The 27,389-nt window shown below is 58.0% G+C and overlaps 1 protein-coding gene across 7 annotated transcripts in view; it reads left to right on the forward strand.

Annotated features, from left to right (window-relative positions):
* Window positions 1-27,389, forward strand: part of CFAP46 (cilia and flagella associated protein 46) — a 94,707-nt gene that overhangs the window by 21,734 nt on the left and 45,584 nt on the right. For all 7 annotated transcript variants that reach the window (XM_072804790.1, XM_072804793.1, XM_072804792.1 and 4 more), the window contains exons 12-25: window positions 3,937-4,165; window positions 4,259-4,379; window positions 5,515-5,638; window positions 5,813-5,943; window positions 6,740-6,864; window positions 7,785-7,918; window positions 8,349-8,561; window positions 10,043-10,208; window positions 10,587-10,736; window positions 11,353-11,460; window positions 11,692-11,858; window positions 19,087-19,218; window positions 19,524-19,686; window positions 25,449-25,533. In XM_072804790.1, the coding sequence (XP_072660891.1) occupies window positions 3,937-4,165; window positions 4,259-4,379; window positions 5,515-5,638; window positions 5,813-5,943; window positions 6,740-6,864; window positions 7,785-7,918; window positions 8,349-8,561; window positions 10,043-10,208; window positions 10,587-10,736; window positions 11,353-11,460; window positions 11,692-11,858; window positions 19,087-19,218; window positions 19,524-19,686; window positions 25,449-25,533 (2,048 nt within the window). The remainder of the gene's footprint in view (window positions 1-3,936; window positions 4,166-4,258; window positions 4,380-5,514; window positions 5,639-5,812; window positions 5,944-6,739; window positions 6,865-7,784; window positions 7,919-8,348; window positions 8,562-10,042; window positions 10,209-10,586; window positions 10,737-11,352; window positions 11,461-11,691; window positions 11,859-19,086; window positions 19,219-19,523; window positions 19,687-25,448; window positions 25,534-27,389) is intronic.

The raw sequence follows: 27,389 nt of genomic DNA on the forward strand, positions 1-27,389 counted from the left end.
GACCTGGCATGGAGGAGGGGTGTTCAGTGGTCAGATGGCTGCTCTGCGGCTGTTGAGAACAGCCTGAGACAGAGCTGGCACAGCGTGCAGGTGACACGGTGGCCTGGAAGCCAGCGGGGCCCAGAGGACGGATCCGAGGGAGGCAGGCGGCACACACCCCTGGCTTGAGAGGCTGTGGGAATTGTGTCTGGAGCTCGCAGGGATCTTCAGGGAGGTCACCTGGGCTCCGGACAGGGCGCCAGGCAACCGGGAGGGTGGGGCGGGGTTCCAGTGCTGGGGGGAGCAGGGTGTGCGGGGAGGACGGTCGGCAGCGGGTGCGGGTGGGCGGCCGGCGGCTGGAGGTTGTGCGGGCCGCCTCCCCGGGCCTCCTCATTTCCTTTTTTTTTTTTAAATTGGAGTTCGATTTGCCAACATAGATTATCACACCCGTGCTCATCCCGTCACGTGCCCCCTCAGTGCCCGTCACCCAGTCACCCCAACCCCCGCCTCATTTCCATCAGTTCTTTGTGTTGCAGATTGTCTATAATTCTTTCTTGTCTTTGGCCTGTTTTTAACCTTAAGGACTTTATTTCCCATTTCCCAATCTGTCCTATTAGTTTGTATCCACCTTTGCCGGAGCTTTGAAGACTACTTGCCGCTCCCCTTTCTCTCCCGTAATTCTGTCCTGATGACGTTGAGGCGTGGAACACAGACCACGTGTGTGAACACCTGGTCTGCCGACGGGTCCTCAAACCCAGACGGCGTCGTGCTGTGTCTCTGGAGACGGTCACGTGCCTTGTCTCCTTTGTTCTTTGCCGCAAACTACGCGGAGTTTCGGGGGTCGAGCCAGCCTTGCCCTGTGCACACGGCCTGGGGTAGCCACGTTGCAGCGTGCTGCCCGCTTAGGGCCTGGGGTCGTGTCGCAGCGTTCCGCGTGTCTGGTGACGGGGACGCTGGCCTGCCAGGGTCGGACGGCACATCAGGCTGACTTTATAAATGCTTTGGGAGCTGGGCAGCCTCTTTCTCCCTTGCTTTCTGAAGGACTCTGCAGATATTGGTGTTTTTCCGTACATGGTTGATAGAACCCGGTGGAATGCTCTGGGCCTGGGGGCTATTCCCATGGGGAGGCCCAGGCGGCCACAGCCCCGTGGTATGTTGACGGGAGGGAGTCCTGGTGGCGGCCGGGGCATCGCCCGCCTGTGCCGAAGGGGTCTGGCCTTCCGTCCCCAGTGGGCCGCGCTCATCCCGGCAAGCGCCCGAGGGGACGGCCTCCGGCTCGAGCAGGCTGGCCTCTCACGCCCCGTGGATAATCAGCCTCGCTCTGTGTGGTTCCAGACGCCGTGCCTGCATGTTTGGGGTTGTGTCTGCCCCCTTAGCCTCCTGCCCCCCCCCGCCCGGAGGCCCCATGTGTGGCAGCTGCACAGCCTCTCCGCTCCCTACTTTTACTCCCCGCCCCCCACCGTGCATCTTCAAGTTAAAGCCTGGAGCGTGGCTTGACGCGGGCGTCTGGTGGGCATCCGCCGTCCTCCTTTCATCTACTGGGACCATCTGTGCGGTGGCTGGAGCTCCAGCCCCTCCGCCGCCGCGTTGCGCTTGTCTTCAACCTCATTTCTTTCTGCTTGTCCCTTCTGCTTCCTGCTGCTCCTTCCCTGCCTTCCTTGAGGTTAATTTTTAGAATCCTGCTCCATTTCCTCCACTGGCTTCTTTGTTTCTCAGCTGCACCTCCTGGGGCGGGCAGGGGGGTGTCGATCGAGGGCCAGTAGCACGGGTCGTCAGGCGGCGGGGTGCGCGGGGTCAGCTGCACGCCCCCCCCACGCCCCAGGGTAGAGCCTTGCCCGCTTCCCCCTCACCGCGCCCACGCCTTCCCGCGCTTGTGCTCGTGGGTTTCACGTCCAGGCAGACGCATCCTCCACGTACGTGGATCCACCTCCCCTCCAGGGCTGTCATCTGCTCTGAGCAGCCAGCGGTTTGATTGTTGTCTTTAAGAAAATCACAGAGGAAAACAGTAGTTCTACCTCGTTTGCTGATCCCGCAGGCTCTTTCCTTCCCACACGTCCCAGTTCTCTCTCACCTGCTTTATTTCAACCCCAAACCTTCCTGCTGGAGATGAACTCTTCCTGTTGTCCTGGAAAGGCCTTTCCCTCACCCTCATCCTTGAAGCCTGTTGCCACCGGCTACTGGGTTCTGGGTTCCTAGACGTTGTTCTGCAGACGTGGGTAAGAGGCCGCTGTGCTCGGGCGAGGCTGCGCCCCACGCCGGGGGGTCCCCACGCAGGCTGCGGTCCTGCCGCTCCTTCTGTTTTCAGAGTCCCGACTGGGGTTTTCCCTGGAGCCTTTAGAAACTCCTCCACGGGTCTGCTGGGACGCTCAGACGCGGACGGGGCCTCTCATGAGCCGTTCCGCTGGGCGGCCGCCTCCTGGGACTCGAGCTGCGCACACGCCCTGAGTCCTGCCCGCAGGTCCCGAGCCTCTGCGCGTGTCTATACCGTCTTGCTCGTGCAACCTGCGCTCCGGCGGGCGATCTCTGGGCTCGCTGGCTCCCCGTCCCCGGCCTGCTGTGAGCCGTGAGCCCCGAGCAGCGGCTTCCCAACGCCGCATATTCTGATTCCGGGCCCTGGCCTCCTGAGAGTCCACGCCTGTTCTGTCCTTACTGTTGTCTTCCGCAGGTTTGTGAACACATTTTGTGTTGCAGCATCCGTGTTGAAGGACTTCTCTGGTAAACCCAACATCTGTTCCTTCCCATATCCTGACGCTGGGTCGCATTCTTCTCTTCCCTTGCACGTCTAGTGTTACCGTGGTGTGCGGGGCGTCGTAGGAGATGCGCCAGGAGTGCTTGGCCCCCGCCCTCTTCATTCGTGTTGTAGTAGCTGTTGAGTTAACTACGTCTGGTGATGAGCAGGCTCTTGCCCATGCGGTCTCCGTCCCAGGCTGTGCTCCCGTCTCGCCCCCCTGGCTCAGCAGCCCCTGCTCTGTCCCCGGTGGGGGCCACAATCACGGGCTCCCCCCTCCCGACCCTCCAGGGGCTGCAGCCTCGTGCTGCCCAGAGCCCCGTGCTGGTAAAGCTGGTGCATCTGGCTCAGGTGGATGGTGGTTACGTGTGGCAGAGTCACTTCCCACGGCTGGAAGTAGAAGTTAAGCCCGAGATTTTCTCACTTCTATGTCCTTGTCGGCTGGTTCCGTTCCTCTGCTCCGGGAGGTCTGGGTCTGCTCACGGGAGTCACTGCCTCCTCGAGTGAGCTGTCTGCCGGGCTGCTCCTGACATGGGCTCTCCTCCCCCGGCGTGTGCTGCTGGCTTGCCTCGGCCAGTTCTTCAGCTCGGCCAGCCCTGGGCGGGTCTCCCGCGGTGGGGTCTCCTCCGGGCCTGTGACTCAGTGCAGGGCCTGTCCCAGAAACGTGGCGCATTCTGGGCAGAGTCTGTGGGAGCTGGTTCCCTGGCAAGTGTGGACCTCCCCCGGCACTAACCAGGGACGGCTCACGGGTGCGGGTGAAGCCACAGGCACTCCCCTGTCCCTGAGGTCACAGGCACGGACACCTCCGTCTGCACTCAGTTGGTTCACGGGTCCTGCAGAACTTGGATTCGGCCAAATTGGTCGGGTTTGCTAATGCTGGTTCCCAGGACGGTGGCCATGACGTGGGGTCTCCCTCAGCCAGGCAGGGGCGAGCGCCTGTGGGGCGGTGGGTGGGACGGCACTGATGGACAGAGATGGCGGCGGCAGCATTGCAAGCTTCCATGTCCGCTGGGCCCTCCACCAGCAGGTCTCACTGGCGCATCCCCAGTCTGCTGACCTGCTGCTCCTCAGCCCCGGAGCCCCGGTCCTAGCCGCTCTGCAGGGACCTCCCTGCTCCTCCTCGCTGGGAGTCCCCCAGGCCAGACCGGGGGAGCTGAGGATGCCGGGAAGCCCAGGCGGCAAGAGGGTCTCGCCCGGGGCCTGTGTAGCAGCACGCTGTCCCTCCGCAGCCTCATGGTCCTGCTCCGCTGCCAAGTGCACATGGAGATGGCTCACATCGACGAGGACGAGGACCGGCTGGAGCCGGCCATGCAGCACTTGCAGAAGGCCATGCTCCTGGACAGCCTCGGCCTCTACCAGGACAAGCTCACAATGGCCTTCAACCGGCTGCACCTGTGCACCATGCAGTACCAGTCCCCCGAGCGTGCGGAGGACCAGGCCATCATGGCCATCGAGCAGGTGCCGTCATGGCCTCTTTGTGGGACAGCCCGGGGCGGTGTCGCCTCAGACGGCGTAACAGCCTACTCTCCATACCTTCTCTTCCTGTTGCAGGCAAAAAAAGCCATCCCGAAGGATAGCGTCAGGAAGAAGCGGGCTCTCCTGGTGAACGCGGGCCTGGCGCTAGCCCCCGACACCTTCCAGATCGTGCTCGACAGCGAGAACGAGGCCAAAGGTACAGAGCGCCCTCACTCCCGGAGCCCAGAAGGTTCTGCTCACGAACCGCCCCGAGCCTCACGTCCTCGGGAAGCAGACCCCCCGCCCGACATGTGGGGACCGTGCTGCGCCCCGCCTGAGGTCTGCACCCGCTGTGCAGCCCTTGTGCAGGCCTTGATGTATGGTCTGGGTCTCCGCGCGGCCGCCGTCACCCGGGACCCCGTCACCGCAGGACGGACCATCACGGTCTGGAGGCCCGGGGCCCAGATGAGGTGTCGGCGGGGCGGGGAGCAACCCCTGAGCCCGGGCAGAGCGCGGCCCTGCCCCTTTGGCTTTGGTGGTCTTCTCCGGGTCTTCACAGCATCTTCCCTCTGTACCTGTTTCTCTGGGTCCAGAGTTGCCCCTTTTAAGGACGTCTATCGTAATGGATCAGGATCCACCCTAATGATCTCACTGTAACTGGATTGTCCCAGTAGAGACCCAAGTAAGGTTGCATCGTGAGGTTCTGGGCTTAGGGCTCCATCAGACCTTTCCGGGGACACTGATCCGCCGAGCGCATCACGTCCTTGTGGACGGCCAGTCTGTGCCCAGCTGGGGCCCCACCACGGCCACCCCAGGGCTCTGCATCCCCAGGTGTCACGCCCTAGCGGTGGGGGCGGATGGCCTGGGACGTGGCCCTCCGTCGGCCTTCGGGCTCATCTGAGGTGTGGTGGTGCCACCGCGGGTTTCCACGTTGCCCAGCTGGTGTCGGGCTCTGGCGGCAGTGCTGACGTGCTCCCACCAGCAAGCTGGCTGCCCGCCTGCAGTAGCCCAGCTGGAGACGGCCTCGTGGCCCCGCATGGTGAGGGTCTTCCGGGGGCTCTGAGGGCCGGCTCCTGGAGGGGCTGGCATGTTGGCTGAGGGGAGCTGCTTGTGTCGCACGCCCTGCACGACTGTGCTGGGCAGCCGGTGCCTGGAGCGGCTGGGCTCTCGTAGTCTGTGCTTTCCTCGCCAGCAGGAGCCTCTGGCACCAGGCAGACCAAGGGGCCGGGCCACGGGGTGGGGGGGCATCGAGCAGGGCCCGCCAGGCGCACTGCCCCATGGAGACGCAGCTCCGCCCGGCCTGGGGTCCCTCACCGTCAGCCTCAGCCTTGCGTTTCCATTTCCACCCTCAGTTTCCACGGGGAAAATCAGGGGCCGGTTCACCTACCTGTTCGCGAAGGCGCGGCACCACATCATCAGCGTGGACAAAGCCGCCGGGCATTTGCGGCGTCTGGGGAACAAGAACGACAAGGAGAGGTGGGTGGGTGGCGCCTGACCTGGGGACAGGACGGGTGCGGGGCAGACGGCGGGGGGAGCGCGGGTGCCTGCCACGACCCGGGAGCACCGTGACCCTGCGCAGCAGCAGCAGGGCTCTGGGCCGCTCCCGCCTCGTCCACTCCTCGCGTCCGCGCTTCCCTGTCCCGTGAGCAGGATCCAGATCTGGGCGGAGCTCGCCAAAGTGGCGCGGAAGCAGGGAGTGTGGGATGTTTGCCGGGCCGCCAGCCGCTTCTGCCTCCTGTACGACAACGTCAAGGTGAAGAAGCCCACGTGGCTGAAGAAAGGTACGGGGCGTGGCCGCGCGTGTGCAGCTCGGGGCTTCGGCCTCCCTGGAACCGGAGCCGAGGGGCCGTGGGGCCGTCAGCTCAGGGTGGCCGGGGGCGGGCGCCTGTGCCCGAGCCCAGCTCAGTGGGGCCCATTGGGCCCTCCGTGCAGCGGCTGCTCTCGCCGTGTCTGCTGGCCCTCCGGTCCCCTGAGGTCGTCAGGGGCTCAGCGCAGGCACCTGCCGTGAGCAGGGAAATGGGCCCCTGCGTGGGAGCCTGGGGGCGGAGGGCGGAGCACAGGGCTGAAGGCGGGCCCCTCAGGAGTGGGGAGCAGCCAGCTACCCGCGTCGGCACAAGGTCTGGGATGGCTCGGGGCAGCTCCGGAGGGGCCGCGGTCTAGTGGACTGTGAGGACACAGGGATGCACAGGGGCCCCACGGCCGGGCACGGGGCTGTCGGGCCGCTGGGCGCAGGGGGGCTGGGGCCGCTGGGCACAGGGGTGTTGGGGCTACCGGGCACCGGGGGGGGGCTGGGGCCGGGGCCTCTGGGCATGAGGTTGCTACAGGCTGGGCAGGGCCAGGGCTTCTCGGGTGCAGAAGTGCAGGAGGAAAAGCCACGACTTTGTCAGGAACGTCCTCAGCTGACCTGGGGCCGCCTTAGCCGTCCTCCCCCGGGGCCCGGCCCACCGTCCTGGGCAGAAGGCCCACCTCCAAGACCAGCACGACCCCACAGCTGGGGTGGGCCAGGACCCCTGTGCTTTGTTTGCCGGGAAAGCCGAGCATGTCTGGCCGAGGGTGCACCGTGGCTCTTTCCCTCAGGGAGGAAGAAGGGCGGAGACAGCTCTGCCCAGGACTCCTGGGGCCCGTCGGAGGTCCCCCTGCAGAAGCAGGTGTCGTCCAGCCTGCTCCGGAAGTTCGCGGAGGTGGGGTTCATCAGTGCAGAGGTGCGCCCCTGTCTGCAGCGTGCGCCCAGCGGGCACCCCGACACGGTCTCCGGGAACGGCAGTGCGGGGGGGGGGGGTGGCGCTTTCCTGGGCTCACGAATGTGTCGCGATGATCTCATATTCCTTAGAAGTCATTTCTGAATCCCGAGTCCTAAGTCTGGAGGTACCACAAGGTGACCGTTGCTGCGTGTGGGGGTGTTTGCGTCGGTGTGGGCTTCGACGGCACCTTTAGCGAGGTGTAGTAGGGAGGAGGGCTGGGAGTTCCAGGGACCGGCCCCCGGGGCCTTCCCGGGCATCACGGCTGCCGCCGGAGTGAGCACAGGGGACCCCAGGCTCCCGTCTCAGCCACGCACCTGCACCCGCACCCAGGGAGGGGATACGTGGTGACGTTTGTCACTTCATGGTTCCTGGAGCCGCTTCCCATGGTTTCTCTTGGGGTCAGTGGGGAAACCCGAATGATTCGGTCAGGGTCTGCCGAGCGCCTCCCGAGGGCGGGCCCGGTGCTGTGAGCTGAGGACACGGTGGTGACGGCGCGGAGCCCTGTGCTGGGGAGCAGGCAGCCAGGAGCGGCAGGGCCGTGGGCCCCGCTGTGAGCAGCCCTGCCCGCCCACGCCGGCGCGCCCAAGAGCAGTCAGTGTCTCCACACACTGGCGGAGTGACCGGGGGCGGGGGTGGCGCTGGCCAGGCACTTGGTGCCGTCGAGAAGTGAGCGTGTCTGAGCCAGGGGCCGACCAGGCTGGTGCTCCTGGCAGGGCCTTCTCTCCCCGAGACACAGCCTTTATGGGTGAGACGCGAGCAGGGGGCGGCGGGGAGGATGCTCGAGGCTGGGGAGACCGTGGCTTCCTCCCGGGGCCCGCCACCTCCCGCCTGGCGCCCAGGCCCTCTCCTGCGACCGCTCCTGCCGCGCCCTTCCTTCCCAGGCCACCGTGCACCTGCTGCGGTCGGAAGGTGTGGAGCTAAATGACCGTCCGCAGCCCCCCGAGGACCTGAGCCAGCACTCGGCTGGCTACACACTCGAGTCCCCGGAGGACAACACGCAGTGGATCACGTACCAGTAGGTGGCCTGCCGGGGCCCGGGCGACCCCGCAGCGGTGGGGGCAGCAGGGTGCAGGCTCAGGGTGGCTGTGCGCAGCCCAGGGCCGCGGTTGGCGCCGTGTGCCTGGAAGCACAGATGTGTCTGGTGTGTTTTAGACTTCGAACTGCCTCCTTCCGGTGGGTCTGTTATTAGTGCAAATGGGAGACGAGGAGGTGGTGTTAGTGGCGGGCGTGTGCGGGGGGCGCGCTCTGTGTGCTCCGAGGACGGCTCCTCACGGGACCTGCCGCGGGGCCAGGAGGCAGCCGCGGTCGCAGGGACAGCCCCGCGCAGGGGCCTCTTCCTGGCCCCAGACGCCGCAGGCCGCTGGCAGAGGTCACGTTCGTGCCTTTGATTCCCGTTTGGGGGGGGCGTCCCTTCAGGGGAAGCCTGAGGGGGCGTTGCTCCGCAGGACCTGGATCGAGGGACTGTCGCAGAGCGCCATGAGCTGCTGGCTGCGGTCCGCCGAGATCGGACGAGAGATCCAGGAGAGCTGGATCGTGCAGAATGCGGTGGTCTACGTCCTGAACCACAACCACCACCTCATCGTGGCCGGGAGGCAGAAGGAGCTCGTGAACACCTTGGACCACCTCCTGAGCATCGTCAAGGCCACGGGCCACAGCGGGTAGGTGCGCCCAGCCCCACGGAGGCTCCATCCGCTGCCCCGAGACCGCTCCCTGCGGGGAGGGCTGGGACTGCCGTTGGCCGGTGTCTGGCGGTGGCGGGGACGTGGGGGGCTGCTCAGGCCGTCCCCGGCTCTTTGCTGCCCTGCACCCCCAGCGGTGCTCACCCTCCCGCACACAGCCCCGCCCCTGCCCCGCAGCGGCCCTGCGTGGATCCCGCCAACCTCACTGTTCCAGACAGAAGGATTTTGAGGAAGGTTTGCTGAGACTTGGGAAATGGGAGGGGACAGGACCCTCTATACGAACCTCACTCGGGTTCCGCGTGGGGTTGAGACGCTTCATCTGTGATTTCTTATCCGGTGGGTGTGAGTCTGTGAGAGACGACGCTCTCGTGAGCTGAGGCAGACCTTGGAAACATCCGGTCGGCCGAAGCTTCCCTGACGAGGATGACGTTTTAGAGCTCTCCTTTTTGTTGTTGTTGGTTTGGGTTTTAGTCTGAATGATAAGATTTTATTTTTATTTATTTTTATTTTTTATTTATTTTTATTTTTATTTATTTATTTATTTATTTTTATTTATGATAGTCACAGAGAGAGAGAGAGAGAGGCAGAGACACAGGCAGAGGGAGAAGCAGGCTCCATGCACCGGGAGCCCGACGTGGGATTCGATCCCGGGTCTCCAGGATCGCGCCCTGGGCCAAAGGCAGGCGCTAAACCGCTGCGCCACCCAGGGATCCCAAGATTTTATTTTTAAAAAATAATTTATTTATTCACGAGAGAGAGAGGCAGAGACCCAGGCAGAGGGAGAAGCAGACTCCCTGCGGGGAGCCCGATGCAGGACTCGATCCCGGGACCTCGGGGTCCCGCCCTGAGCTGAAGGCAGGTGCTCAACTGCTGAGCCCCCCCTAGGCATCCCCTGAATGATAAGATTTTAGGTTTTTGCATCAGGTACTGAGGCAGAGACGCCGTGGTGGGTCAGGGCGCAGCAGTGCTTTTGTGGATTTTTGTGACAAATAACAAAAATGGGCCACAAGATCCAGAAGAGCTCAGCAGGCCCCACGGACAGCCCAGAGCTCTGACTCGGGCGCCCGCCGGGACCCCCTGGATACCAGCCTCTCCCTTTTGTCCTGCCAGTTGCCACGTGGATGGGGATCAGACTTTGTGTCCCTGATTCTTGACACGTGGAGACCATTTTTGACAAATTTAACTGACCGTTGGGCATGCCTGGGCTGTGACCGGGGCCGGGTGCACAGACGCCTCGCAGCGGCCGAGGAGGCCAGGTTCTCTCTGTGCAGCACCCCACGGCGCCCGGGGACCCTGCCCACCTGGCATGGGGCGCCCTCTCGGTGTGAAGGCCGGCGGCGGCGGGGGACCGAGGCGTCACCAGTGTGGACCTCGTCACAGCCAGCGCCCCCCGGAAGGCCTGAGAACCGTGAACCGGTGTGCGTGCGACTGTGCTCTCACCCGCTGGTGCTTGCTTTCAGAGACCCCACCATGCTGGGGATGCTGTGCAATGCTTTGGCTCGGGGCTTGATTATCACCTGGATTCCCACCCAAGTGCCAGAAAAATCTAAAAGACCCGTGCGCCCAAACCTGTTTCATATACCCCTGGACTCGGGAGCCAGCTCTGAAGTCAGAACTGCTGTAGAGGTACGGCCCCCACTGCACGTGAGGCCGCGGGACCCCGCTCAGTGCGGGCAGGTGACAGAGGGCCGGGCGGTCGGGAGGGGGGCTGGCCACGGCCAGGAAGCAGGGTGCACGGCACAGAGGGGCGGAAAACATGGATTTCTCTAAAATTAAGGCCGCCGCAGAGACCTGGACGTTCTCGGGGAGGCTCAGGGCCCCGGGGCTCGGGCTCCCCCAGGGTATGTGCGGGTCAGGCCGCCCAGCTTCAGGGCCGGTGCCCACTTGAACCACTGCTGCGGTCTGACCGGGAGCCGCGTCCACTTATTTTTAATAATGGGGGCTTTAGCTCAGATTTCCCTGTTCGAAATTCAGGTCCTATGAGCGAGGAGCTGTCTGTTCTAGGTCTGTGAGTTTGCCCTGGGCCTGACCGACGGGACTGTGCCCGAGGAGGTGGTGCCCACCAGCACCCGGCAGCAGCTCATCGCCACCTGGGTGAAGGCCAAGCAGCTGCTGCAGCAGCAGATCGGGCCACGACTGGGCATCGATGAGCAGGTGCCGGCACCCTGGGGTGCTAGCCAGCGTCCAGGGGTGCCCGTGGGCTTGGGGAGGCTTGTCCCCACGTGCCAGGACCTGTGGGCAGGCGCCTCTGGCCGGAATCTTCCTCTGTTTCCCACCTGAAGGGACAGCGGGGTGGGCACCATGCGGCCTCGCCGACGTGCATGAGAGTGCGTGGCGGGGAGACCCCCTCCTCCCGCTGAGGAGCGCTTGCCCTCCAGGAAGGTCTGTGCCCGCTGAGGTCCCTGCCCCGGCCACAGCGTCCTCTCCTGAGTCCTCTGGCCTTACCTGGTGCGGAACCCAGGCCGGAGGGAACCAGGCTGTGGGGGTGAGGCTGGGCGGGCGAACAGGGGCCCGGGGAGGAGAGGGACAGGGGGCCCACGGCCTCTGCTCCCCCAGACGTGGGCTCTGAGTTGGTGGGCAGTCAGAGGGCACCTGGGCCGCAGGAGGGCAGGCCCCGCCCCACCGGCCAGCCCAGCCACCACCTGTCACAGCCTGGAAAGGGATCTTGGAGAGAAACGGGCACAGCAGTGGCAGGGGCCACGTGTCCTGGGGCCACGGCCCCGGTGTCTGGCGTCCTTGGGCTGATGGACGCTGCTGCTTCCTCCCCCAGAATCCCAACGAGGACGTGAACTCAGTGACACGGGTCCTCGTCGCCCTGGAGATGTACTCCTGCAACGGGCTGGGCCTCATGGACTTCACCGTGCCCCCCTTGGCCCAGGTAGGAGTCCCCGCCCCGAGGCTGCTCCTTGGACATGGAGCTGGGGTCGGGGGCCTCCCCTACGGGGGGAGGAGGGACTCAGCGCCCCATGCAGTGACCCCGTCCTCACCTCGGAGTCGGCGCCGTCCCCGCAGGGCCCCCGAGGTCCCTTCCCCACGGGAGCTCAGTGCAGGGCAAGGGCAGCCCGTGGGGCTCACGCGGCTGCACTAAGACCCCCCCCAACCCTGGAAGTTGGTGAAGATGGCTTCTGAGTGCACCTGGTCGGACCCCCTGGTGGAGCTGCAGACCCTGATGCGACTGACCCACTTTGCCCACGTGGCCCACGACTACGAGGTCACCATGCTGTGCTCGCAGAAGGCCGTCCAGATGGGCATCCGGTACCTGCGGATGTGTAGCCCGTAAGTAGCACCTGACGCCCGGTGTCCACACGACGCGGACTGACTCCCCGCAGGTCGAGGGGCACACAGGCGGCAGCTGCGTGTGGACGGAGGGGCAGGCAGGCCGAGGTCACGTGCGCACCAGCCCCCCGCAGCCTCCCCGGGTCACCGAGCTGCCCGTGATGGGCAGAGGCGGGGGGGCGCCCGGAGCCACGTGTGCTGTGCCCGAGGCACCCAGAGCTTCGACTGAAGTAGCCATGAACGTGTCCGGTGAGTCTGGAAGTCCCTGGGAGGACTGTCAGCGACGGGAACACCCCCGCGCCCGCTCGGGGCCATGGTGGCCAGGGCTCCAGGACCTGCTCCGGCCCCCGGCCCCACGCCCAGGAACGCCCGAGCCCAACCTCTCCCGTCTGTCGCTGCTGTGACTGCGTCCGAGGTGAAGACAGCTGTCCCGGACGTTCTTCTGGGGTTATTTACTGAAAATGGCAAAATCACCAACTGAAGAGTCTGAAGACGATCTTGGTGGCCGAACAGCCGGTCTGCTTGTCCGAGGGCAGATCGCAGGCGTGCCCGCCACCCTGTGTCCCCAGCCCTGGCCGCCCCTGCAGCAGCGCGCTTGGTGGTTGAGGGGTGCTCCGTCTCCTACTCTGAACCCCTGGGGATGGGATCCGTCTGCCGTATCTCAGCCGCAGCTCCACGGCCTGCATCAGACACATCCGATGTGTATTTGGGGGCCGGCGAATGGAGGCACCCGAGATGTCCTCCCACCGCTGACCGGCGCGTGGCCAGGGCCTCAGCTCAGGGGCTGGCGGGGGCACCGTGTGGCCGGGGGTTCTCGGGCTGCCTCACACCTTGGAGCAGCTCTCTGGTGGGCACGACGGCTCCCACGTTGATGGGAGAAACTGAGGCAAGTAGAGGTCGAGTCGCTGGCCTGAGGCCACCCCGCTCTGGGCAACAAGCCCACACCCCCAGAGACCACCGGAGGCTGCCTCTCGGATGTGACCGGGGCCCCCGCTCTGTCGGCAGGAGCGTGCTGGAAACTGCCGGAGACGTCAGCCGTGGCCCCTGTGAGTGCGCGTCCCCGAGACGGGAGCCCCGGGCGGGGGCACAGGCGGCAGGAGAGGCCCCTCCACAGAGGGGCTCTGAGGACGCGGCCCGAGGAACGACGTCCGTTCCTGCAAAGTACTGGGAAACCATCCGAACTGAACAGGGGTCCCCCGTGTTTGGTTACTTTACATAACTTCCCGGGAATCAGCCATCACGGTGGCCGCTCGGGCTCTGAGAGCACCAGCTGCCCTCCCGCCTCAGACGGGGTGCAGGAAGCTCGCCCTGGGGGCGGAGGGGGTGGACACGGGGCCGTAAATTCCTGCTGGGGGGCTGTGGTCCCGGCTCAACACGGTGGGTGGCGGGCAGGTGAGGCGTGGCCCTGCAGGGCAAGTCGGGGCGGGCGCCCAGGACGCTGGGCTGCATGACCCGTCAGGACAGGGCAGCGCCCAAGGGAGCCTGGGGCTCGGGGCAGCACCCAGGAGGCCCAGGTGTCGCTGAAGCAGAGGCAGAGATTTCCAGAACGCCCCCGTCGTGGACGCGTGTTGGGATGAGGTGGAGCTGCGGAGCTTGCCCCAGGGAGGGGAGGAGAGGTCAGCGGGCGGAGCGTGAGGCCGCTGGAAGGCGGCAGGAGCCCGCAAGTCTGTGAGCACACGGTCGGCTAAGCCCCCGAGGAGCTGAGCATGTGGCACCTGTGCCCGCCAGCCTCGCCCCAGGTGCCCGGGCCCCCCGAGGTGAGGCGGGAGCCGTGGGACGTCAGGAAGGCTCCCTGGGGAAGCAGAGCCAGCCGCCACGGGGCCTGTCATTTCTCACCACAGCACCGGGGGCCTTGCTGTCGGGAGGGACCCTTCCTCCAAACAGCGTGCACTGGTGGTGGTGGTGGTATATTTGACGGCGCTTGGAGGCCAGACATTATTTTTTCTCAACAATCTGTAATAAGAGTTACTTTGCTTCCAAAAGGAAAATCTCCTACTTTTCGACTTCCCACCCCAGGCTTACCATGCAGTGGGTGGGCACCAAGGGGTGGTCCCGGGCCACCCAGCCCGAGGGCTGCGAGGAGACTGCTGCTGCTGGCCTTGGCCCACGCAGACAGCCATGCACCGAGGTGGGACGTGCACCTGGCCACCTGCCGGGACATTTGGCCCCAGGTAGGCATCGGGGGTCCCTCGCCCGACCCCGGCTGCCCACCAACCAGCGTGAAGCTATGCCCGTCAGCAGATGGGCCGAAGCCACGTATGAAGAGCTCCCCAGCAGCACCTCAGCCACACTCTTAAGTAGGGAAATCAGTCTGCGGCGCAGATTGCACAGCAATCGGAGGAGAACGTTAAGAGAAACCTCTCAAACATACGAAAAACACAGCATTGAAGAAGCACAGCACTGCGTTGTTGTGGAAAATGAATAACGAAGGACGGAGGATCTCCTGAGCAGAAATTCAGTGCAGATGAAGTGTGGGGAAGTCTCGCAGGAAGTCGATGAAAAGGACAGATGTACAGAAAACGGGACAGAAGCCAGAAGACACGCGGGACGTCTAACTTTCAGACTCCAGAAGGAGCAGGGAATGGTCTTGAGAGCGAAGTCTGAGTGAGGGGTGACGCAGAGGAAGCCCGTCCCGTGAGCAGCCCCGCCACCACGGAGCCGCAGAGAGAGCGAGGAGACCCTCGGGTGCAGGCCACCCCACAGAGTCCCCACAGAGGGACCTACGAGGCCGCAGGAGACAGAAATTCAAGTCGTCTGAACCCATCCCTGGAAGGTAGAGGAAGAATGGAGCTTCCTAAGTGGAAATTCTAGCTCACCCACACTTATTGTCAAATCTATGGGTACGGGGAGCCATTTTTAGACGGACACAGACCTAGAACATATATGTCCCACACACCTGTTTTTAGAAAGCTCGTTGAAGGATATGCTCCAGAAAAACAAGGGAATAAACCAAAAAAAGAGAAGAATGTGGGATGTTGGAAATAATAGATCCAACCCAGAAAGTTGTCAAGCTGTGCTGCTCGCTGCGAGAGCCACCGTGTAAACTGGGGCAGGATGGAGGATGCCCTGGGGAGTGAGGGCAGGGAAGCCAGAGGACCCCGGGTGTTGTGAGGAAGGAAAATAACACAGTGGACAAAAAGCCAACCGGAAGCTCCAGGAGACCCCGGAGTAATACGCAGCTGGACTTCCCGGTGAAAGCCACTTGCGTTATCACGGTGTTTGCTGACATTTTAGTTTAGGATCAACATTTTGTGACTATTTAACAGAAGATCAGTGTTACCGACTTTGACGGTGCCACAGTGAAAGCACAGACGACACACTTCGGGGGGGAGGGGTGTTGCCGTGATAACGTCCTCGCCCAAGGAGGTGACCCATGGTGTCACCCGCTGCGGGTCCACCAGATTGGAAGCTAGTGTGATGTTCTTTTTTCTTTTTTAAGATTTATTTTATTTATTTATTTATTTATTTATTTATTTATTTATTTATTTATGATAGACATAGAGAGAGAGAGAGACACAGGAGGAGGGAGAAGCAGGCTCCATGCCGGGAGCCTGACGCAGGACTCGATCCCAGGTCTCCAGGATGGCGCTCTGGGCCAAAGGCAGGCGCTAAACCGCTGAGCCACCCAGGGATCCCTAGTGTGATGTTCTGAGGCACATGCCGCCATCAGCTGTGCCACAGGCTGGGAAGAGGGCAAAGGAGGGTCTGAGTGATTAAGCTCCGTGGGTCGCTGTGAGAGCTCCGTAGGTAAGGTGTGAGGTGGTCCGATGGGAAGTCAAGTTCGACGCCAGGGCTCTAGAGGCAAGCGCGTGCCTCTTGGAGGACAGCTGTGGATTTAGGGGTCACTTCCTCGGGGGAACAGCGTGGGGGTGGGTAGGAGGTAGTTACTCCTAACCATGTGCAGGTTCCGTTGCGATAAAAATCCAACACCGCAAAGACATTGTCCTACAAGGGGTCGGTCCGTGAGCACCGCTGCGTTAGTCCTGTCGTTGGGCTGAGGCTGACTCTGTTGCTGGTTGAGGGCTGGTCAGGAGGGCGCGGCCAGGGAATGCAGCACAGGTGCCCTGGCTTTGCCATTCTTCGTCAGAGTCTCTTAAATTTACTTTCACTTTAAAATGACAAATCTTGGGATCCCTGGGTGGCGCAGCAGTTTAGCGCCTGCCTTTGGCCCAGGGCACGATCCTGGAGACCCAGGATCGAATCCCACGTCGGGCTCCCAGTGCATGGAGCCTGCTTCTCCCTCTGCCTGTGTCTCTGCCTCTCTCTCTCTCTCTCTCTGTGTATGACTATCATAAATAAATAAAAATTTTTAAAAAATAAAAATAAAATGACGAATCTTATAGAAATACAAGTATTTTTACATTTACATTTTATATTACATACAGTAACAGGGAAATAGAGGTACTGTAAAAATTTAATTTCCACTTTGACTTTTGGAACTCATTTGTAGAACATCACCGTCCTCTGGTGGTAACCAGCGTCACTGCACCCCGTGGGTTGCCGTCTCGCCCGGGTTTGACTGTGGCTCTGACGGTTCATCCCCCACCCTCGGGTGCTAGCTGTGTCCAGGCATGCTGCTCAGTGCTCGGCGGCGGGAGAGACCGACACGAGTGGTCCTTGGTTCTGTAAGCGACGCCACACTTTGCGGTGATCTTGCCGGTCGCTCAGAGCACTGGACCCTGTGCCTGGTCAAGCAGGATACGTAATCACACTCAGCCACATGGCATGCACCGCAGATGATTCTTTTTCTTAAAAAACTATACACATTTCAAATTTTTGTGCTAATTTTTCCATTTTGCAGGTTATATGTAAGAACTCTAGTATGGAATTGGTCACAGAGCAAGTTTATAATAGCACTTCACATTCAATAGTAGAAATAAGTTTTAGTTCTTGGTGAAAAATAGGACAGTTGCTAATCAATTAGTATTTTTCACCTCTGAGTGTTTAATTACCAGAATAACTTTCATGTTTACAGTATCAACGTAAAGGAATATACGTTAATAAGAAATTTCATGTGGGTCCCTAAAACAGCACAAAGTAGATTGAAAGGAAGTAGTCTAAGAGCATCTGGGACATTTCTACTTGGTTCACCATTATTATTTTATTAACATAATCATCAGTGTTGGGTCTTTATATAAATTCGAATGTCCCCCTTTCTACCATTTCTGCCCATGATACAGTAATGGATATTACACTCTTGTCCTGTGGAAAAAAAACTGTAAAGATTAACAAAACACATGAAACAATCATTTTCAGGCGTTGGACAACAGACGGTCCAGAGCAGAAATTTTTGCAAGAAGGGGTCTTCAAAGGTGGGCTTCACATTTCACTCTTACCTTCTGCCGTGTGGGGTTGGAGGGCTGTTCAAACACCAGATGGAAGACATCCTGGGATAAAACAGGGTCCCATGCTGGGGGCTGCTGAGGCAGCTGGCATTTACAGGATATGACGTGGTGAGAGGGGGGGTTTCTGGACAGAGCATGTGTGCTCACAGGCACGGAGGTGTGGTCTCTAAGCTGAAGACAGATGGTGGAACCTAGAGTTGGCCAACGAGAGTCAGGGACGCGTCACTGAACTTGCCAGGCGCTCTGGAAGACCTCACGTTGGGGATAGGGCGGTAAGGCCTCCTGTAGACTCACCCTAAGAAGCCTCATTCGAATCTTGATAGAACAAGCTGAGCCACCAGTAAATTAACTGCCCGTCAGAAGGAAACCCAACCTTCCTCTAAAGGAAGACGTCAGCCACACTCTCGACAATAGAGCCCTTACAGTGTCCAGCATGAAATAAAAAACCACTAGACACGTGGAAACACAAGGAGATGTGCTCCCCTCCCAGGAGAAGACACAGTCATTAGGACAGAAACAGTCGGGCGCCTGGGTGGGTCAGAGGGTTAAGCGGCTGCTTTCGGCTCAGGTTGGGATCCTGTGGCCTGAGGCTCGAGTCCCGTGTCGGGCTCCCTGCTCAGTGGAGTCTGCTGCTCCCTCTCCGTCTGCCTGCCGCTCCCCCTGCGTGTGTGCTATTGCTCCCTCTTGTGAAATGAGATCTTTTTTAAAAGAAGAAAAATCTGTCCATCTAAAATTGTACGTCCAAGAATAGCCTTCAGAAAATGAAGGCAAAATCAAGATGTTTTAAGGTAAACTAAAGGTAAGATCGTCCATTCCTAGAAGAGATGTCAAAAGAAATTCTTCAGGCTAAAGGAAGATGATACAGCTGATGGAAACCTGGCCCAAGCAGCCGTCGAGAGCGCCCAGAGTGGCGAATCTGTGGGTAAACACAAGGGCTTTCCCCCTCAGTTCTTAAATGCTTTAAAAGATATTTGCCTGTTTGAAACAAAAGTACGCTGAATTGTGGGATTGTTAATATAGAAGTAAAATGCACGGCCGCAGGAACACGGGTGACAGGAAGGAGGTGCGTAGGAGTATATTGTTCAGAGTTCTTACATCGCCTTAACCCAAGCTAGACCGTAACTAGTTAAGGACGCATGTTGTAATCTCTAGGGCAAGTCCTAAAAAAATAATAAAAAAGTATAACTAAAAATCCAATAGAGGTGATGAAATACAATGCTAAAAAATAGTGGATTAACTCAAAAGGGGGGAGGAAAGAAACAACATAGAGATTGAAAGGCAAGCAAGGCAAAGGGAGGGGTCGACCCCAACCACATCCAGCTGTCTAGGTAAATATGTGGGGTGTGTTGCACTGAATACAGTGAGTAAGAGCCGACGAGAAGCTGTTTGCAAGAGACTCTCTTCAAAAACGAAGACTCGAATGGCCCGTGGAGGGAGCCTGCCCAGGTGCCCCCCGGGGGGAGTTTCGGGGATTTGCTCCCCTCTAGCGTCGGACGGGGGCGATGGGGCGTCGCGTGTGCACCAGCCACGGCGCGGCCACCATAGACATTTCGGGAGAAGGGCTCGCACATGACGTGGGTTTGCATCGAAACTGTAGGACTGAGCTCTCAGCACGCAGCGGGGCTCGGCCATCCTACGAGGCGGGAGCCAACGGGGGCTTCTGGTGCTCGGCTGTAGCTGCCGCGCGACAAACCACAAACGAGTCCTGTAAAACCCCAGTTCACGATTGTGTGTCGTGGTTCTGGGGGCCGACCGGATTCAGCCAGTTAGTCGTGGTTTGGGGACCTTCCTGAGGTTTCCGCGGACACCCCCAGGGCTCCCACCCCCTCCTGCCCGTGTCCCCGGAGAGCCGTCCTGCATGTGCGGCCCTTCTCTGTCTCCAGGGCCGAGACGGCGCCGGTGGCGGAGATGCTGAGCACCACAGCCTGCGTCCAGGGCAGGAGCATCATGGAGAACCTGAAGGGGAGAAAGCAGCTGCGCCTGGCGGCCGCGAGGGCCTTCATAGAGGCCGCCAGGTACGCTGCACCGTGCCGAGTGGCCAGGGGTTTGGGGTGCACGCCGCGTAGGGGAGATGAACGGCACCTGCAGTACCACGGCATGAAGGGCCCGGCGCTTGGTGGGGACTGTCAGTAAGGCTGGCCCTTCCTTGGTGACCCTTTGTGGTGACACCCACCCCACCCCCTGGACATGAGTCATCAGAGGGAGGGGGCACGTGCATCGTGGGGTGCCCTGTGGCACCCAGCCCCACCTCCTCCCTGTAAATCCAGGAGCCTCCCATGCACCGTGTCTGCGCCGCTCCCAGCCAGGGATTCCCTTTCAGGTTCGGGGGCATTGCGGGGAGCAGCGCCCTGGTGATGCTGGCCGCGAGGCACTACTGGAACACCTGGCTTCCGTTCCTGTCCTCCGCTGTCAACAGAAGGAAGACCAAGAACGTCATACAGAAGATCATTAGCATCATCAACAAGACCGAAAGGAAAAAGCAGGTGTGCCGCGTGGGGCCGCGGTGGGGTGGGCTCCCTCCAGAAGGGGCAGGGGACATCCCAAGGGAGACAGACCTCGGGGAGCTGTCGAAACCGGAAACACGAAGGCCCGCAGAGTGGGGGGCTCGGAGGACGGCGACCTCTCCCAAATCCCAGCTGGGTGAAATGTCACCCCACCCTCTGTGCCCTCCGGAGGACGCTGGCCCACACCAGAAAGCTCCAGCAGGAGAGAGGAAGGGGACAGAGGAGGGGGGGACAGAAGGGTAGATTCAGATGGCAGAAGTCAAGGTGTGACCACCCCACGCCCACCCCATCACCAGCGCGTGAGGTCTTGGTAGAGGGACTGCCCCCGACTGGCTCCCCGTGTCTGGCTGGCCCCTGAGCGGGCACCGCTGGGCCCAGAGCCAGCGCGAGAGGGTCCGTGGAGGTGCGTGAGGCGGCCCTCCCGCCTGCTGACCACGTGTGTCCCGAGCACATCCTGCGCATTCCCAGCCCCAGCCCTTGGCCCCCGCAGGCCTTCCGGCACCTTTCCCATCTGCCCGGGAAGGCCAGCCTCATGCCTATGAACCCGCGGTGTTCAGCAGGGCCCCGAGGAGGGCAAGGTCTGCAGGTCAAAGGCGTTGGCAGACCGAGGTCCGTGGGCAGACAGTAGGGCAGAGCCCGTGGACAGAGCCGGTTGGGCCCTCGGCCCAGCGCCCCGCGGAGCCTCAGAGGCCAGCAGCCAGACGAGCTGTGGGAGGCGTGGCGGGGAGGGGGACGAGGATGAGGACGGGCACCACAGGGGAGCTACCCGCTGCGCTGACTCCAGCGCTGGGCTCGTGGCAGGAGGGCCCACAGCGGTGTGTGAACGTGTGACCTTCCCAAGGCCGTCCCCGGCCGGGGAGACTGCCGTCCAAGGCACAGCAAGAAGAAAATGGAAAATCGTAGTCTCACATAAGCAATTGGTCGATGCTTCCTATCCCCTTACTGGGGTGTTGAGGAGCTCCGGCGGTCTGAGCGGGGTGCGCAGCGCTGCCCATGGGCCGCATCTCGCCTGTCTGCTGTTTTTGTAAATAAAGTTTCATCGGGACACGATCGTGCTGTTCGTTTACGTATTGTCTGTGGCTTGGCTACCACAGCAGAGGGGAGTAGTGGTGACGGCGGCCGGGTGACCCGCGACGCCAGAAGTACTTAGTACCTGGCACTTTACGGGAAAGGTTTGCCAAGCCCAGGCGTGAACTTAGCCTCAAGTTCAGTTCTTGCCAATGTGCTTTTTAAAATTATGGTAAAATACACGTAACATAATATTTACTGTTTTAACTGATCGAAAGTATACAATTCAGTGTGACCTTCACCAGTGTCCATACCTGAAGCCTTTTCATCATCCCCGACAGAAACCCTGTCCCCGTAAGACAACAGCTCCACTTCCTGTGTCTGTGAATGGGGGGCCCTAGGTTCCTCATATCAGTGGAATCATAGGGCCCTGTCCTTCTGCGTCTGGCTGATTTCACTCGGCGTAGTGTCCTCAAGCTTCGTCCGTGTCGTAGCAGGCGTCAGCATTTCCTTTTTATGGCTGCGTAGTATTCCACTGTAGGGATGGACCACAGTTGGCTTATCCATCCATCCATCGATGGACGTGATTTCGCTGCTGTGAACGTGGGTGTACAGGTATCTCCGTGTCCCCGCTCTCAGTTCTTTTGGTCGTGTACCTAGGAGTGGAGTTGCTGGGTTATATGGTACTTGTGTGTTTAACCTTTGGGGGAAATGCAAAAGTATTTACCACAGAAGTTGCTCCATTGTACATTCCCACCAGACCTTCTGATTTCTGCACCTCCTTGTCAGCACTTGTTAGTTCCCATGTTAAAAAAAAATCATGCCCATCCCAATAGAGAGGTACAAAGCGGTACCTCATTGTGGTGGGTTTTTTTTTTTTTTTAAGATTTTATTTATTTATTTGAGAGAGAGAATGCATGTGTGCGCCCAGAAGTGGGAGGAGGGTCAGAGGGCGAGGGAGAAGCAGACTCTGGGCTGAGCAGGGAGCCCGACGTGGGGCCCAGTCCAGGACCTGGGATCATGACCTGGGCCGAAGGCAGACGCTTCACGGACTGAGCCGCCCAGGAGCTCCCACGCCTCACCATGGTTTTGATTCGCATTTTCTGATGACTAATGATATTGAGCTTTACATTTGCCGATTAGCTATCCACAGATTTTCTTTGGGAAACATCTCTTATGTGAGCGACCCCTAACTCTGGGAAATGAACAAGGGGTAGGGGAAGGGGAGGTGGGCAGGGGGCCAGGGGGACTGGGTGACGGGCACTGAGGGGGGCACTTGGCGGGATGAGCACTGGGTGTTATTTTATATGTTGGCAAATTGAACACCGATAAAAAAAATTTTTTTAAAAAAGAAACATCTGTTCAAGTTCCTTGCCCATCTTTGAACTGGTTTGTTTTTTGTTGTTGAGTTGTAAGAGTTCTCTGTGTATCCTGGATATTAATCCCTTATCAGGCAAAAGACTTGGAGATTTTTTTTCTCCATTTGTTTCACTGCCTCTTCACTCCCTTGGTGGAATCTTTTGATGCACAGAAGTTCTTAATTCTGATGAAATTCAACTATGTTTTTCTTTTTGCCTGTGTTTTTGGTGTCACGTCCATAGAGTCATCACCAAATCCAATGTCATGAAGAATTTTTCCAGTGATTTCTTCTAAGAGTGGTACAGCTTTAGCTCTTAGGTTTAGGGTTGTTTTCCCTCACTTTGAGTTAATTTCAGTATATGGTGTAAGATGGGGGGAAAGTTTTATTCCTTTGCATGTAAAAATCCAGTTTCCCCCGCACCAGTTGTTGAAAAGACTGTTCTTGCCCCGTTGAATGATCTTGGCATCCTGGCCAAAGACCATTTCACCATGTATGTGAGAGGTTGTTTCTGGGCTCTGTCTTCTATTCCTCTGGTCTGTGTGTCTGTCTTTATGCCAGGACCGCACTGATCGGATTACTACAGCTTTGTAGTAAACTTTGAAATCAGGAACTACGAGCCTTACAACTTTATTAATCCTTTTTGAGATGGGTTTTGGCCACTTGGGGCCTCCTTGCAATTCCACATGAATTTGAGGATTGACTTTCCCATGTCTCCGGAAAAAAAAAGGTGGAATTTCGAGAGGGACTGTGTTGACTCCGTAGATATCTTTGGGTGGTACGGACAGTTTAACATTTTGAAGACTTTCCGTGAACATGGATGTTTCTCCATTCATGTAGATCTTCCTTAATTTCTTTCAGCGATGTTTCCATAGTTTGCAGCAGATCTGTCTCTCATTTCTTTGGAAGGATTTAGTTCTTTTTTTTTTTTTTTTTTTTTTTGGATTTAGTTCTTTTAAGAGCTAATATAAATGAAACCGCTTTCTGTGTTAGCTCTGGCTGCCGTCACAAAATGCTGGGTGACTGGGTGGCTTAGACAACAGAAATTTGTTTCACGTTCTTCTGGAGTCTGGAAGTCGAAGGCCAGGGAAGCAGCGTGGTCAGGTTCTGATACAGGCCTTCTTCCTGCCTTGCATACATCTGCCTTCTTGCTCCGTCCTCCTCTGGGGCAGTGTGGCGACAGAGCAAGATATCTGCTGTCTCCTCGTCTTAGGAGGACACTAATCCCATCATGCGGACCCTCCCTCCCCTCATGACCTCATCTAATCCTAATTACCCCCAAAGACCTCATCTCCAAATATCAGCACACTGGGGACGAGGGTCGAGGGGGCGGGTGCACAACTAAGTCCACAGCACTTTCTAGTTTCCTTTCTGGATTGTTCATTGCTGCTACGTAGAAAAACAACCGATTGTTGTATTGTTGTGTCCTGCAACTTTGCGAAATTCATTTATTAGTCCCAATTTTGTCTTGGGGATTCTTTGGGATCTTCTGTATATAGGATCATGTCCTCTGCGAATGGAGACAGTTCTACCTCTTCTTTCCAATTTGGATAACGTGTATTCTTTTTCTTGTCTATTACTCTGGCTGGAATTTCCAGTAAAATTTTGAACAGCAGCAGTGAAAGCAGGCATCCTCATCTTGTTCCTGATAGCAGGGGCGAGCGTCAGTCTCTCACCACTGAGCATAGTGTCAGCTGTGGATCTTTCATAAATACCCTTTATGTGTTGAAGAATGTTCCCATTATTCCTAGTTTTCTAGGATCTTACTATGAAAAGTTGTTGGATTTTGTCAAATGCCTTTTCTCCATCAGTTGAGATGATCATGAAGTTTCTCTGCCATTTTATGAATGTGATGGGTTACATTGATTGATCTTCTGTGCAACCACCCTTGTATTCCTGGGATAAACCCCATGTGGTCATGGTGAATAATGTTTTTACCGTGCAGCTGGATTTGATTTGCTAAATCTTGTTGAGGATTTTTGCCTCATCTATATCCATTATGAGTATTTTTCTGTGATTTTCCTTGTGATGCCTTCGTCTGGATTTGCTATTAAGGTAATGCTGGTGTCAGAATCAGTGTGGAAGTATTTCTTCCCCTTCAGTATTTTGAAGACTTGAGGAGGATTAGTGTCAATTGTTTAGATGTTTAGTAGAATCTACCCATGAGCCACTGAGTCCAGGACTTTTCTGTGTTGGGAGCTGATTATTGATTCCGTCTCTGCTTGTGCACGTTTGTTGAGATTTTTCCATTTCTTGGTGAGTCAGCTTAGGCAGCATGTATGTTTCAAGGTATTTTTCCATTTCTTCTGGTCTTCTAATCTGTTGGTGGTGTACGCTAGCCCCCAGGGTTCTCCTAGAATCCTGTTTATCTCTCCAGGATTGGTGGCAAGTTTCCCACTTGCACTTCTGATTCTAGTTATTTGTGTCTACTTTTTTTTCCTTTTTTGTTAGTCTTGCTAAAATTTTGTCAGTTGTCTTGATCTTTTCATTGACTTTCTCAATGATTTTTCCAATCTGTTTTATCTGTGCTCTGGTCTGTTGGCTTTGAGTTTGGTTGCTCTTTTCTAATTCCTTAAGTTGTGAAGTTAGGTTGTTGATTTGAGATCTTTCTTCTATCGATGTAGGCATTTGCAGCTATAAACTCTGAGCACTGCTTTTGCTGTATCTTACAAGTTTTTCCTTATGTATTTATTTAGAGAGAACTTGCACAAGTGGGGAGTGGGGCAGAGAGAGAGAATCTCAAGCAGACGCCCCGCTGAGCAGGAAGCCCAAGGCAGGGCTCCATCCCAGGACCCCGAGATCATGACCTGAGCCTAAATCAACAGTCAGATGCTTAACCAGCTGCATCACCCAGGCACCCCCTTACAAGTATTTTCTAATGTGCTTTTGATCCCATTGATTTCAAGCTCTAAAACGGATTTGGGTGCTTCCTGTCATTAAAAAAGCTGCAGGCTATGCTGGGGGTAGTCCCTATGTGTGTGTCCTCCTGTGCTCCAGGGAGCCTTTTCTCATGGGCAAAACTTGACTTCACTTTTTATGACTTAGTATTTCAGAAATTTATTTATTTTTTTAAAAAAATTGTTAAAGACTTTATTCATAGAGACACAGAGAGAGAGAGAGAGAGAGGCAGAGACACAGGCAGAGGGAGAAGCAGGCTCCATGCAGGGAGCCTGACGTGGGACTCGATCCTGGGTCTCCAGGATCACGCCCTGGGCTGCAGGCAGTGTTAAACCGCTGCCCCACTGGGGCTGCCCAGTATTTCAGAAATTTAGCTGCAGTTTCTGTTATTAGACACTGAGCCAAATAAACACCAAAATGGCGAAAGAATAAATTGCAACTTTCAAATCTATGTATTGTTTCTTTGTTTTTATATCAGAGAGAAGGCAAAGCACTGCTCCTGCACCAGTGGCCTACAGCGGACTTCCACAGTGGAGGGTCGACAGAAGGTCATTTTCTCCCAGGTTTGTAGACACAAGACAGACACAGCCAGAGGCACAAGGAAAGGGAAGTGCTCAGTGCTGTGAATTCCTGTGCGAAGGCTGCTTAACTGGGACGGTGACCACAGGGAGTGTCTGCTCGGCACTTGGCACTTCATGGGTAATGAGCCCTGAGCGCTTCTCGTGAACAACTTCATGGAATCCCCGTTGTGTGCACAGGGACACCAAAGCCTAGAGGCCCCCTGTCCAGGGCCCCCTGGGGTCAGAGCAGGAGCTCTCAACCTAGTGGCCGCTGTGAAACCCGGCCCCTGGCTTACTCAGGCACATAGACCATATTCTTCTAACTTCCATAAAAAAAAAATGTGGAGATGGACCCTTGCAAAACCAAATAAGACACAAACTGAACTTAGAACAGCAAAACTATATTTGAGAATTCATGTTTAATTCTGCTAAAAAATAATCATCCCTGTAAGAGTGTCAGTGTCTGTTGGAGAGTGTAAATGCCGGGGATTAGGATGGCAGTCCCCCCTCCCCGAGAACTTTAGGTCTATTTAGAGAGTAAACTTGATTTAAAATAATGAACAAAAGTATACCCATGTGTAATTAAACATTGAATCCTACACCCAAACAGTTGGCAGGAGTCCGCTGGCGCTGCAGAGCGTGCTGTGGCTGGCGGCCCACACAGGGGACACGTAGCCCTGTGCAGCCCACGCTGCCTGCTAGAATGCAGCACCCCTGGGACACTGTGCAGGTCAAGTGTGCGCTGAACTCCCTGCGCCAGAATAAACACGACAGAGGTTAAACAGTTGAGCAGTAGTAAGAATTCAAACTGTAGGGAAAAATGAGAAAGTAGAATTGAGCGTAGCAGGTGTTTTGTGGGAAGATTACCTCTTAAACTTTAAAGTGAGCAGAGAGTCACACCTACAAATACACAAAAACTTAAATAATGAGAACAATAAGAAATACAGAAAATTAAAAAGTAAACACTGGGACAATATTTTCACCAAATTTGGGAGCTAAATGAATAACTCCTGTGATATGTAGTCGTATTAGTCAGGGTGGGCTGTGCTGTGCTGCGGTAACGAAGTAGCCCCAGAGCCCAGGGGCTTAGCTCCACTAGCACTGGTCTCCCCCGCAAGGCCTCGTGGGCTCCCCTCCACCTCACGGCCTCCCCTGGAAGGACCTGTGAGGGAAGGGGTGCAGGAGGGGGGGTCCCAGCGCACAGACGACTGCTGGGCTCTTTGGCGGGCGGGGCCTGGGCCACAGCCCCCCGTGGGTGGACTGGAGAAGCAGGAGGTGGTCCAATGACAGGCCCATGACTGAGGATCAGGGATCAGTCCCCCTGAGCCAGGCAGGACTGAAATGCCCAACAGCAGCCCTATTGGCTGTTTCAGAGGTTGGCCAGCTTATCCGGTCGTGCGCCCGAATCCACCTGCTCCTGGGCGTGGACAGCAGGGACACCTGTAGATCCCAGCACCGGCCGTGCAGAGGCCACAGGGGGCCCACGGGTCCCACACAGCCTGTACTGGCGGAGTCCCCAGGCATGCTCTCCCCTCTGCTCCAACAATTCAAAACAGGGAAAGTTTTGAATGGCTACATGGTCAGAAATGTCAACTAGAGCCACCTGAGTGTCCTGTGCCCACGGCGGGGCCTCTGCTTACGTGGACGGTGGGGCGCTGAAGCTCAGCGGTGGTCGCCATCCCTCAGCAGGTGCTTCCACCTGCGGGGCCCAGCGAGCAGCCACAGCTGACGGTGCTGGTTACAGCTGTGGGGACTGATTCTGCTCCCCTCACACTGCTTATTTTCAGAGCTACGGAAACGTGACAAAGGGCTCGGAGGACGCAGAGTTTGAGCAAGCTTAAGTGGGGGCGGGCGGCCCA

The sequence above is a fragment of the Canis lupus genome, chromosome 29 (assembly GCF_048164855.1).
Source record: "Canis lupus baileyi chromosome 29, mCanLup2.hap1, whole genome shotgun sequence".
In the NCBI taxonomy this organism is placed as follows: Eukaryota; Metazoa; Chordata; class Mammalia; order Carnivora; family Canidae; genus Canis; species Canis lupus.